This window comes from Megalops cyprinoides, chromosome 5, assembly GCF_013368585.1.
Source record: "Megalops cyprinoides isolate fMegCyp1 chromosome 5, fMegCyp1.pri, whole genome shotgun sequence".
In the NCBI taxonomy this organism is placed as follows: domain Eukaryota; kingdom Metazoa; phylum Chordata; class Actinopteri; order Elopiformes; family Megalopidae; genus Megalops; species Megalops cyprinoides.
In genome coordinates, this window is record NC_050587.1 from 33,507,468 (window position 1) to 33,521,046 (window position 13,579).

Sequence of the window (13,579 nt, forward strand, 5' to 3'; positions counted from 1 at the left end):
TTATTAATATACTGAAGTGATGTATATATGCCCAGTGCATAGCTCACATTTTACCCATTTAGGCAACTGTATGTTTCCCAAAGGTATTGAGGTGACTTTTCGTGTTTAAACACCAACAGCGCGTACAGCAGCTATGCCCTACCTGCGATTTGAACTGGCAACTATCTAGTTAAATACAAAGTTCCATGACAACCATGCCACTATGCCTACTACCTGCCAGGAACAAATGGTGCTGCTATTCACAATAAGGCTTAACTGAAATGCATCACATAGCACACTTTCTTCCCATGTAAACCCTGTTGTGGTATAAAATGTTATTGTTAATGAGCGGACACTATCAGGAAGTACAGAACTGCCTCATCACAAGCCTGATGTCACTTCCTGTCTGCATGCCTCACACCAGCTGTAATGATAAAAACCGCTGATCTTGTCAGTGGGCGTAAAACATTGACAGCTTGGAGGCACTGGGCATCGTTAATCAAATTCTTCCAACTGAATGTAGATGTTCAGGTGAATGTACACTTGGTTACATAACCACACTAATAGAATACTCCAGATGACTAATGCAGGAAGCCAGAACTTGTGTAGTCTATACAGAGCGTTGCGTAAACAGAGGACCACAGCACTCAAAGGTTTATGCAAATTCAAAGTCATCCTTAAAACACAGAGGGAAATATAACAACAATCTGAAAGTTTTAGGTCTTATGACAAAAGTATTTTGCATTCATATGTGTAATCAAAGTAAATAGAATACCTTTTCAATACGTATCAGGAAAGGCATAAAAGTTTATTGATTTTTACCACTGTCATAGATGAGATTTAATGCATCTATTTGTGTAGATTTTTTAAGATGAAAGTATAGTTATCAACAACAACAAATACTTAAATGAAATTGTGTATTAAATGTGCATGTGTAGCACAGTACTTCTTGTGGCACATAATTTGACAGCTATAAGACATATATTCTTTTTATTTTCCTGTAATAATACAGAGCACATTAATGTGTTCCTTATATGTAAGAGCTTGTATCAAGGGTTAAATATAAACCTCACCTTCATGCATAATAACTGCAGGTCAATACAATAACATAGTGATTCATTGGCCTTGACGCAGTCATCTCGTGATGCAATGTAGAGGAAAACAGGCTATGCTACCCAGCCTTCTGAATTATTCAAATCAGATTTCAGCGAAGAAAGGGAAAATAATTAAGAGCGTTTTTCAAGGCTCTGACGTCCCAAAGTGGCTCAGCGACCAATCCATTGGCATTCCCCTAGATTCAATCAACATTTGTCCTTGGATTCATGAAATCTAAATAAATGTGAATGTTAAAAAAAACATTTTTAATTATTTGTTTTTGTGACAACAGCTAATCTGTATGCAAATGTAAGCCTTGCATTTAACTGTGAGTCAAAGATAAGGACAAATCTTTATCTGGAATGTGGAATAAGTGGATTCATAGACTATGTTGAAAAATGACAGATGAAAAAAACAATCAAGAAAATTGTTAATTGAATAAGAAGAGCTGTCCACGTTCATTCAAACATTTACTACAGAGGGTGTTAATCCCATATTGCCTCATTAACTAGTATTTGCCAGCATTTTAAAACACAGAATGATAAACACTCAGCAACAATGTTCCAGTGAGGGAGACTTTGACTCAGCAGTAATTCTAATGCAATTACTTTCGTCATTAGACCCGGCGGACACCTGGGAGTCTAAACTGCAGTGTCACCAAACGAAAATGTGATGAGTACATTAAAAACATGTCTGCACTTGAGTAGGACAGGAGGGGGGGGGGGGGGGTAGCACCTGCCAAAAATGGCCTGTTCCATAAACAGCTGTTGAATTTGTAAAACTACCTTAATTGAACTTTAATTTGACAATGCATTTGCGTGATAGTGCAATGGATCTGTACTCAAATATCCCGCAACATAGGTCACAGTGGAGTAATTAAATTCAGAATGAGTTAACAAATAATAATTTTTCTTTTCCTGGGATGGCTTTTTCTCAGAGTCTCTGAAACATTTTCACCGTAACTGGGGAACTTGTTGTTACAGGACACTTTATGCTTTGGGTAATATTTTGGTCATTGTGCCTCCTTCATGTGACTTTGACCCAAAACTTAATTACAAAATACAACCCCATGGGGAACATGCGACAAAAGTCCCTCTGTCACAAAGGAGAGGTCATTGGGTAATGCGTTGCAGTTTTGAATGCAGATGGTTTAAAACTCACAGTTGCGTGAATCCACTTGCATTCAAGTGTATAATGATAAAAGCAACCTGTTAGTGCCGAGATTCCTGCAAACTGACAGGCGGCAGTACTTTGCGGTTCTCCTATTTCTTTTCTCCGTTCTATGAGAGTAAAAAAAAACAGGTGCACAGAATGTGCTTAGAAGCTTACATGCAGCAAAGGAACAGGGAAAAAAAAAAAAAAAAAAAAAGAGCTCAATTTCCAGACAGTGTCTCCGAGTCAGACGCTTTCCTCAGCGGAGTACACTGCGGGCTCCAGGACCTTGGACAGAGCCCCGTTTGGAGGACCTGCTAGCTGGGCGCCAGAGCAGCTCTACCGTTATAAAAGGTCCGCTCGGCCTGGCAGCCGTGGCCGCGCCGCTGAGCCCTCTTGTCGTTGGCAGGTGCTCCATTATGTCCTCCGAGGCACTTCACTCTCCGCAGTAATGAGCCGTGCCTCCGTGATTACACATATTAATATGGAGCTCTGCAGCAATTTCGGCCCCCCTCTTCGATTTTGTTTTTCTTTTCTTGAGGGTTGACGAGGGGAGCTGGGATGCCAACAAAAATAAAACTCTCTGTTCAAACAGGGGTAAGAATGTACTGTACCGAGCAAAAACAGTCCCCTGAGATTTGTAGGGCGTCGCAGATGATAGGGAATGATCGCCGGTTGCTATTGGGCAAGGTTATTTGGCAGGCTCATACCAGGGATTTGAGCTTAGAAAAATCCCCCTTCAGCTCTGGCTTATCCTGATAAGGGCCGGGACTCAACCGAAAGCAAAACTTAGGTAAACCACGAATCTGGCAAGGAAGGCAGGGGGTTCTTACTTGTCACACCACAGAGACAGGCCACCCCTGGCATCGAAATTGCTATTTGCTATTAGCTCTGCGCCAGCTTTACCTTCAGCCACATAGGCTTCCTCCTCATAGACCTTCATTTTGCTTTCACTTCTCTCTGTCATCTCCATATCATAAACAATTTGTCTTGGGAAGAGAAATTCCAATTTTAAGCAAAATGGAAATCTAACTGCCATTCTTTAAGTCAGACCTTATTTAGCCTTCTAACATATGAGAAACAACTTCCAGTCAGAGAAGTTACTCTCATGTAACTCTCATGTTACTCATGTAACTGTCTTTGTTATATGGACAGTCATTGTTTCATTAAATAGCCTCAAAAAGATTTTAATTAATGTAAGCATTAGTTTCATAAAGTGATACCAGTATCAAATAAAATCTTAAACATTGTGTATAAAAACCACAAGTACTGTGTTAAATGCATAAGTTCCTTTATTTTTGTGACATAATATATAAGAGAAAATATAAACTTGTAGGCACGCATGATTTCTATACAGGCATTGAAGTAAAACCATTTACGTACGTATTTTCAATAGTTCTGGCTTTTAAAATCGATGAACAAAAAGACAGGCATAGATGTTTTAAGCACAGGCCTTTAAGCAGTTTTCTAGTCCATGTTACACATTACCCATGATTTTTTACATACTATTCATATTTAAGAGCCGATTGGTTAATTGAGCCTTCATATACTTTCAATACGCCTATTTGCAAGAACTTATTTATATTGTTTTGACAAATATCAAGGACATTTCCACATTTTATGACAAAGCTGTATTAATTTACAAGTTGTATTCTGCTTCTGAAATGTGAATGTCAATATCTGTCTATAGAAATATAGCCAATACAGCAATACAAGCTAGCTGTAAAACCAGGCCGATTGTTAAATAAACAACACCTTTCTAAAAATATATACATATGTGCTATTTCCCTCATATGAATTGTAATCCTTCAACAACACTTAAAACAAATTGTTACACATTAAATATGATGTTGAAAAACCTTGCAGACATGTAATTTTTCCACCTGATAAGGCGATAAAAATAAGGAAAAAAACACTCTTGCATACATGGTGGAAAGCTGAAATGCGTGAAGTGAACTGGAAATATTTGTTTCAGGAGTGTATGATATTTCAATACATGGAAGCATTTTCATTAAAATGTATTTTTCAGTCTACAGTTTTGTTACATTCTCTAAACATTGAGCGTAACACACAAATGCCTCTATGTATATTATGTGCTTGGTCTCTAATGCCTAAGGTTGTTCAGCCATTTTCATTGTCTGGTTATTCCACTGCAGTACTGTGTCAGATATGGAGGCTGAGCTTGATCTAACAGATCAAACTTCACCTGTAATTTTAAAAATGTGGCAGAAACAGAGCAACAAATTTATATGCAATCAATACTTGGGAGAAACCAATTCCGGACAATGGGTGACGATAAAGTAAGCACTGAAGTGTCTTATTTTACTTTTAGCTGTCTTCATTTTATGAAATTATTCTTAAATTCTGCTTTTAAGATGCACCAACTCATCTGCTGCCAAGAAATATTATTTCAGTGGGTATTAAAAAAGATTAAAATTTGTGTTTTTGTTAACATGTTCCCTATTTTGAGTAAATGAAACAAATATTTGCATATCTGCACATAAATACACACAACCATAAATATTTTGACAAAAGTATAGAAATAATTGAAAATAACCTGTCGCCTTCATTATATACACAGCAGTGCTGTGTTACACTTCAAGTGCTGTAGGTAACTCACATAAGATATCTATGTGCTATTGCCTTTAATAACTGCTTCAGTCTTCTCTCTATCAGTGGGAAGATTACAATAAATAAATCCCAAAAGATTACTAACAAAGTACTGCAACATAATCAATGACTGCTATAATGAACCAGACCCAAGTCATCAAAATAAATCCAATTTGTACAGTTTTGAAAGTTTATATTTAATATATTCACTTGGAGTTTCTTGGTTTCCTTTGTAAACCTGGTTTCAATACCATAACAAGTGTATTTCAAATGTTGGCGTTACAGGTAAAACTATAATAAAAATTAAGAAAACACATATCTATAACATTTATCTAATAATATATCTCATAATTTGTTGGCATTGAACAGATTTATGTTGTTTTTCTACCACACTGTACTGTAAATTGTGTTTCTATTTGCCATTTTTATTTACATTTAAGAATAAATAGGTCACTTCTCCACTTTTTTTTCCATTTGGAGACTCATATAATTTCCACAGTGCCTTTGAAATACAAAATAAAACTTCCATCGAAAAATCAAACAATACAAAAAAAAACAGCAAAAGAAAGTCACCAAGCTTCATGAAATGTCAGTATTACGGTTACAATTCCCTTCTAAAACAGTTTGTTGCCTTTTAACTACTCCATGAACTAGTAAGCTCCTTAGACATTCACGAGTATTGCTTCAGCATAGCACTGCTCTTTGGAGGAGGATATTAACATATTATACAATACCTATATGTTAAAAGTGTAGAGGAAACTTCTTTCACGCCAAATTAATAGAAATAAAAATGTCCCTCCACGATTTTTCTTCTTTGATTTCAAAGGTAAGATCTAGTCCTTCATAGGTTGTGTATAACGGCAGCAAGAGGATCCATGCACCTCTTTTCTTGATTCATTATTTTCCTCTGCTCTGAATGCCTGTGACTGGTGGAGGTTTATGGGGTTTTCAAGCACTGGTGCTGGAACCTTGCACTCATACAAACTTGCAAGTTGAGTTCATTCATTCCGTTCTAGTGCAAGCTGGGGCATTTGATTCATTCGAAGCGTGTTTACCTCAAGAAAGGAACTGGTGTTTTTAGCATTATTCAAATATAGTTCGTTGGTTTAACTGTTGACTTGATGTAAAAAATAAAAACAGAAAAAAACAATACAGAAAAGAAAGTAATCTGACCAAATCGTTGACACTCCCTTCTCCACCTGATGTTCAGTGTGTAAACTTTCGCCGTTGAGCAGGTGTGTTATGACGAGTTTTGCGTTTTCCTTTGCGCGCTCATGTCTCCATGAGAGTCCCCGCCTCCCTCGCGCTCTGGCGCCCGCCCCCTCCCCCTGCCCCCTCCCTCCTCACATGACCACACACTTTCCCTTGAGCTTCTCGGCCCGTTTCTGCTGCTTGTTCTTTTTGCCGTCGATCTGGAGGCTGACAGTCCTGCGCTTCTCCAGGTTCAGCAGCTCCTGGAACAGCTCCTTGACGTTGTGGTTGGTCTTGGCCGAGGTCTCCATGAAGGCGCACTTCCACTTCTTGGACATGGCCTCGCCGTCACTGGTCTCCACCTCCCGGCTCTGCACCTCGTCACACTTATTGCCCACCAGCATGATGGGTATGCTCTCCACGTCGCCCTTGATCTGGCAGACCTGCTCAAAGATGGGCTTCAGCTCCTCCAGAGACTGCTTGCTGGTGATGGAGTAGACCAGGATGAAGGCGTGGCCCTTGGAGATGGAGAGGCGCTGCATGGCGGGGAACTGGTGGCTGCCGGTGGTGTCGGTGATCTGCAGGGTGCAGATGCTCTTGTCGCAGCTGATCACCTGCCGGTAGGTGTCCTCGATGGTGGGGATGTAGCTCTCCCGGAAGGTCCCCTTCACGAAGCGCAGCACCAGCGAGCTCTTGCCCACTCCCCCGGCGCCGAACACCACCACGCGGTAGTCGTTGCTCTGCTCTGGCATTGTTCTTCAGAAGACCTGAATGGGGGACAGCAAGCGCAACGTCTCACTGAGGGACACTTAGTGATACATGGAGAGTGAAGGTGGATCTAAGTTTCTCACCAGTTTTTAAAGGCTTGGTCGGGGCTTTTAAGACTGACAACATTGCAGGCTTCGCTTGTTTCAGTTTCCACATTATTTAAGACTGAATGGACAGTGGTTTGGCTGTAATCTACATAGGATTCAAAATTTGTTTTACAAAGACTTGATGATGGAGGCAGTAGAAAAGAAATAAGGTTCCAATTCCTCCCATTACAGCCAGTCAACAATGAAAAAATTTATGCCAGCATCATGTAGTGTACACACACACACACACAAACACACACACACAAACAAACATAATATAACCAACTGCAGCCTGTATCAACTGCCTCTCCTTTTAAATACTTCATACACTACATGCCTTTTATAAGTTTGTACATATCACACACGTCTGATATAATCCATAACCCACGTCTTCTATAAAACAGTGGTGCCTCAAGCTGCCCCACCATGTAAAAGCCTATAAAAAAAAAAAATAATCCTCGGGCCACAAACGTGAGCAAGACGTGCACGTGCCACACCGAGAAGCAGCATTAGCGAGCTTTAATTCCTTCCCATGTCTGCACACTAGTGTCCTTCGACCTGGAGTCCATCGATTCTACCCACACACCGCCCAGAGTAAACGAAATAAACCTGCCCACAGTGCTAGATTTCCAGCAATAGTATCGAACGCCATATGCTTACTCAGCAAATACATATTGGAGAAAAGAAGGGGGTTGAAATCAATTACTGTACGAGACAATGCACTGATTAAAAACACCAAGCAAGCACGGAGCCACGCCTGAAACATGAGTGTAAGTGCCGAGGTTAAATTACAACACGTCACCGCTTTTTTACATTGCAATACTAACATGCATAACCCAAAAGCCGGGAATTAATTTTTAAGTGACGTGCATCACGAAAAGGTCATGCATATCCCATGCAAGTGTCAGGATTGCGATTAAGTCTGAGAGAATTGATTACTTCACAAAACAATCATTGCAGGCTAGGCGAGACCCTTTGCCTGTTGCAAGTAAGTGTTTAAAACAATTTAGCCGCAAAACCATCTACTGACATCAGCAACGAAGTAGCAAAATTTCAATGGAACATAAATGTTGCTGTGAATGCTGCAAATGTACACCGAGGTAAGCGATGTGCCACTAATGCAGTCAAAACACAAACACCGGTACCGCATTATCTACATGTTGCTCGAGCAACACATATCCATGTTCTTTAAAAACAAATGCACATGATATCGAAATACAGTTAAAACCATCAGAAAATTTAACCAAAGGTATTCTAAATAATGACATTATTTTTGTACCGATTCAAAATCGGCTATATAAAAACATGGATTCAACCAAACTACTTACGTTAACAGTACTGGCGATGAAATGAAATTTTAGACTTCTGATCTCATATTGAACAGAATGCCTCCGAGTAAAAGACAGCCTTGCCCGTTTTGTCCGCAATGAGGTCTGCAATGCCTCTAAACCCATCTGCGCGTAGGCTCTGATATTTAAAGGCGCAGCTTGCAGGAGAGATTTGCGTCCCTCCGAGGTTTCTCACCCGATGACGTAAGGCGGAATTTCACCGCCTTTCAACTCCCCCTCTGCAACATACGAACAGCAGAAGTCAAAAGTCCCCCGTAGCACAGGCCTCAACCAGGAAAGAAGAGACCTCGCACCAGCTATGTCCAATGTTGCTTTTACAAACAGAGCTTGTAAAAACAGGTACTTCATCAAATGAACTGCTATTCGTATTAAATGAATGAGAACACATTTCCGTCGGCTGAAATTTCAAGACAACAACGTACGTCAAAGGTATTTATGATTTTTTTTCTTTAACAGAGTTGTAGAGCTTTGCATGGACGCTGCTAGTCGTATATTTGGCCTTGCAGTGGAAGACAGGGATCACGGCTGGTCAACTGGGCGAGGATGCTGAATGGCCCCTGAACCGGGTATCACAAGAAGAGGCGTGGGGGAGGGGATTCCGGAAGTCATCATACACAGCAAGGTAAGACGGCTTCTGTGAAGGTTGTGAACACCGGCTCAGCACGCATAAACGTTAATTTACACCGAATTTCAGGTTCAGAGGTACAGGACTACCGTTTTTACCAGTATTTCATCTGATGTCCTTGCATTAACAAAATGCTAATATATGCATTTCTAGATCCCTTGTGAAATGCAATTTGTTATTTCATACATCTGTCATCAAATGTTCGCAAGTCTAGGCCTTAAGATTTATAATGCAGGGCCATCCTTGGGATCTCTGGCACTGATGCTAAAACTCCCAAGGATTAACACATAGAACTATTGGGAATGTATGGGTATGTGAAGATGGACACAGGAGTTGAGATGTACAGTCACTGGAAGCAGCACAACTTCAGCAGACACTTCCCACTTTGCTACAAGATCAGAAAAGTTGTGCTCTAGACTGCAGACAGTTGATAGGGGACATACATTTCATAACACAGATCAGGATACTGTCAGGTGTCAAACCGCTTAAGTAACTAATGTGTGAACAAGAACTGACCAGGAACTGCTTATTCTAACTTTTCTGGCCATTTCGCCCCCCAGTGGTAAAAAATGTTACTGCGGGAGTTGCTTGCTCAATCAGTCAGTCAGTGACTGTTGCCTGCAGAACTGCTTCCACCAAGTGTTGCATAGAATTTCTTTTTCTTATGGTTCAGATATTTAAGATGTATAAAACAAGAAACAAACTTCCTATCGGTGTTTTATAAATATTATTTTTAGAAATATTTTAATGGCCACAAGGATAGACTACATTAGGAGCTTAACCTCTTGTTTGCAACGATAACTTTCAATTCTTGCTTTTCTGGGCTCATACCAAAGCAGTGTTTTTTTTCTTTTTTCAGTAGCTCCTGAACTGACCTGACTTCATTTTTTCTTACACATACATGCAAAAGAATACCTCCAACCCAAATTTTTTCCCTTAAAGTTACTTAATGTAGTCAGAGAGAGGTTTTGATTTTAAAAATAAGGCAAGTTTTTTTTTTCTAAAATCCTACTCTCACTTGGATCAAAATTAGTGATGAACAATTAACACAGTCTCGGATGCCAGTAGTGCTTAATTTTGCATTTGTTCTTGCTCAATAATTGGTTACGCTCCTTGGCTAGCAGGGTTTTCTTTGTTATTACATTATTGTACACGGAACACTTCTATGTACTATGAGCATGCACAAGAACCATGATCTGTCATTGAATGTGTTTTTATTGACCAGGAAACATCCATAATGCAATACAATAGAGAACTATAGAGGATTCCACTGACGAGGGACAGTAAGTCCCTATTTGCAAGGGTGGCAGAGTGGCATAGTGGTAAGGAGCATGGCTTGTAACCAAAAGGTTGCTGGATTGGTTCCCTGCTAGACCACTGCTGTTGTGCTCTTGGGCAAGGGACTTAACCCACAATTGCCTCTGTAAATATCCAGCTGTATAAATGGATACCATGTGAAAATTGTAACCTATGTAAGTCACTCTGGGTAAGAGTATCTGCTAAATGACGATAGTGTAATGTAATGCATGGATCTCTCATTTCAGTGTGCAATGCTCTACTTTACGTCTGCACAAAAGGCTCCCAATGACTGTCTTCTGAGAAATTATCTGTCATTAACATTACAGTTTTTATTATACAGGTGGATGAGTGTGGGGCAAGTCAGGAAAAGTCAATAAGCATTTGAAAACAAACCCCACTGAGGGTGATTATTTGGCCTCACCAAATCGCACACCAAGGCAACGGCCTTAACTAAATGGATTGCACTTAATCTTCATGAAATATACATTGCCACTGAGATTTTGGTTTCGGCATTCCAATTTATGCCTGTGTATTTTTAACATTTTCAAATAATGTGACATAAATAGTTGTGAGAAATATCTAACGTACTGAAAGCGCTGGGGAATGTGAAAGAAAGAGGCAAAGTGTACCGTCTGTTTTTACAGGAATGGAAAAATTACACCAGTGATCACAGCACAAGCTGAGAACTGGGGGTGTAATAAGGTGATTAAATGTTTAGTTCCAAAACAAAAATCATAATGAAAATGTAACAGATAATCTTTGAAAGGTCATTTTCAGTATATTTATGTATATTTAATCAACTTTATGGTGCTGGTTTTTAATTTTGGTTTCCACTAAAGATTGCCATGTCCGTGAAGAAAAAATAGCCACAACAGTCTTCAATGAGTAGCATTACACCAGAACAAATTTCATATACTTTACATTGTTTTATAACATGTGATTTGTGTTTGAGCAGGCTCCAGAGATTAATTAGGCAGGCCTACTTTCTTGTTCCTCTCAGGCTGTTCAGCAGTAACTTATGTGCCGTTTCACTAACGCTTTTTATTAGACTTGAGAAACACATCTGAATATTGTGCAGCTGCATTTCCGTAAGAGGACTGTTTGCTGTGCAGGAGAAGGGTTTGCCAAGTGCAAGCTAGAACACAGAGGAAGTTAGATAAGATAGGAAATGACACAAAACTCTAACAGGTTGTATGGAGTGCCAAGTAGTGGTTAGGAAACTGGACTCATGGGCTCGTGGTTGTGGTTTGAAACACTAGGTAGAAATACTCATGTTACCTTGATCTAGGTTCTTTACCTTTACTGTCCCAGTCATAATCCAGGCATGTGGGGCCTAATCAGTCTAACTGCAATGCACTTCATCATTGATTTTAAGCAAGCGATGCAAACAAATTCCTTTTTTTTAGGTAGTTGCTAGGAGTTTGGCAGCTGGTGGAATTTGTTTCGTCAGATGGAACAAAAGAACACTTGCTTAATATTGCACTCAATACTCAAAGTTAAGTGCAAAGTTTGAATAATTGCATAAGATGTAGCATCGTTGTAATGCTCCCCTGAATATGTCAGGGAGGTACCACAGAAAGGCTTATTGCATGGTGATGCTCTCGCCTATTGCTTCAAAAACCCAAAAGTTTTAAGCGGAGTTTTGATTCTTTTAGCTCCTTTGAAAAATTACCATCTGGAAAAGTGGTAGAAGGATACAGAAATAACAATAGATAGATAGATACTTTGTTCATCCCCTGGGTGAAATTCAGGTGTCAAGAAGCTCACGCAAGGTAGATCAGAGACAATACAAGCATACAATACAGTACAAGACGATACAAGCATTATTGCATAGACGATACAATACAATACAATACAACTATTATTGCACAGACAATACAAACATTATTGCACAGAGATTAGGATTAGAATATAACAATACAGAACCAGGAAAGAGAAGTGCTGGAAAAAAATATCATAAATATGTCTGTAACATGTATTTTTACCCAGGTACGAGTTATTTCAGAGCATTCTATAATTGAACAGGTTTGCACATTGTGGAAAGTCAGTGCATTAAGGTATATTTTAATGTCTCCCTTGGTAAGAGCTGTTAAAAATAGTGGCTCAATGGAACATTTCACCCTACTAGATGCACATTCCTGAGCTCTAATGGGCCTGCCGGAGTCATTTTATGGCGACGGTAAATTGACTGGGTCGTTACAAACGCGTTATCGCCAGCGATTTTCTTTACGTTTCATGTGAAGGCAAGGGGCTAAGCAAGATGATGGTCTGCGGACTGGGAGCGTCACTCAGGGTGCGGTGGGGAGGGGGGGGGAGGGTGGGGGCGGGGGGGGGGGGGGGGGGGGGGGTTGTGGGTTGGGCGTCATGCTTCACCGCCTGAGCGGACAGCGAGGGAGGGTGCAGGCGCATAGCCCACGTCTGCACCGGGGCGGATCCCACCCATCCAGCAGGTCGCCCCCGGTTACGCCGCGCCGAGGTTCGACGGGTGAAGGATGGCACGCGGCTGGATTGGTGACAGGCGCCACCTCGGCTGTAATTTGGGGGCTGCCGCTCGCCCATTTATCAGGGCTCCGAATGCTGAGGGTGCAGAGACATCCCACTGATTCTGTTCCAGTATCTTTCAGTAGTTAAAAAAAATGGAATGGCCAGTCACTGTGTGGTTTGCAGAGAAGGGCTTATTCTGCTGTATGGGCTCAAACGTTTGGTTTTTGGATCCCAGTATATTCAGGTACCATCTAAAGAGGTGGGTAGTGTGGTTTAGTTTAACAGAACGGGTTTATGTAGAGAGTCTGTAGGTGTGCAGAGACAGTGTGGAACAGTATGTCCTTATTAGTGTTTTGAAAAACGTGGACTGCGATAGGCAGATCCTTGAGAAGGATGTTGGGGAATAGATGAGAAAGGAAGGAGGAGAAGACCGGTTGTCCTGTAGGGATAAGGATTATTTTGTAGTGGTCGAATATAGACCAACATGAGGATCAGGAGGGAATTGCAGTACTCCAGCCCTGAAAGGTCCAGAGGTGCAGCACCGGTAATGGGGTAGGCTCACTGGTGAGCAGTGGGTGGCTTCCTTGGATGTTAAGAAGGAGCGGGATAGCAGCTCTGAGTCAGCACTGCATTCTAAGACACAGTGTTGTAAAGTGTGACTGTGAAGTCCTCGGTGCGGCATCAGTGTGTAATTCTTTATGATTCTACATTATAGATGTGAATTTTAGGCTTACATAAATCCGTAAGGACAGATCATTTACATGTATTCATTCAGCAGACGCTTTTGTCCAGACATGCAAAAAGGGCAGTCAGGTATATGCTTAAGGGTATGCCTCTACACCAAAAAGGGGTAAAGCCGTCCAGACTATAAAGGGGTATTGTACTAATAATGCAGCAGTATACATGTTTTCCTGTAATAATGTGAAAATAAACCTCAGGAA

At 40.6% G+C, this 13,579-nt stretch overlaps 2 protein-coding genes across 7 annotated transcripts in view; one reads left to right on the forward strand and one right to left on the reverse strand.

The window, feature by feature from the left end:
• Nucleotides 1–5,227: 5,227 nt before the first annotated feature.
• Nucleotides 5,228–8,340, reverse strand: LOC118777625 (GTP-binding protein Di-Ras2). The gene is made up of 2 exons (XM_036528728.1): nt 8,210–8,340; nt 5,228–6,794 (listed from the first exon to the last, which is right to left on the reverse strand). The coding sequence occupies exon 2, from the start codon at nt 6,777–6,779 to the stop codon at nt 6,180–6,182; it is 600 nt and encodes a 199-aa protein (XP_036384621.1). The 5' UTR covers nt 6,780–6,794; nt 8,210–8,340; the 3' UTR covers nt 5,228–6,179.
• A 128-nt stretch (nt 8,341–8,468) lies between these two features.
• Nucleotides 8,469–13,579, forward strand: part of syk (spleen tyrosine kinase) — a 39,801-nt gene continuing 34,690 nt past the window's right edge. For 2 of the 6 annotated variants that reach the window (XM_036528724.1, XM_036528726.1), the window contains exons 1-2: nt 8,470–8,659; nt 8,737–8,852. The gene's annotated coding sequence lies outside the window, so the exon portion shown is untranslated. Of the gene's footprint in view, nt 8,660–8,686; nt 8,853–13,579 lie in introns of all 6 variants that reach the window. The other 4 variants (XM_036528722.1, XM_036528723.1, XM_036528727.1 and 1 more) reach the window with 4 other exon arrangements.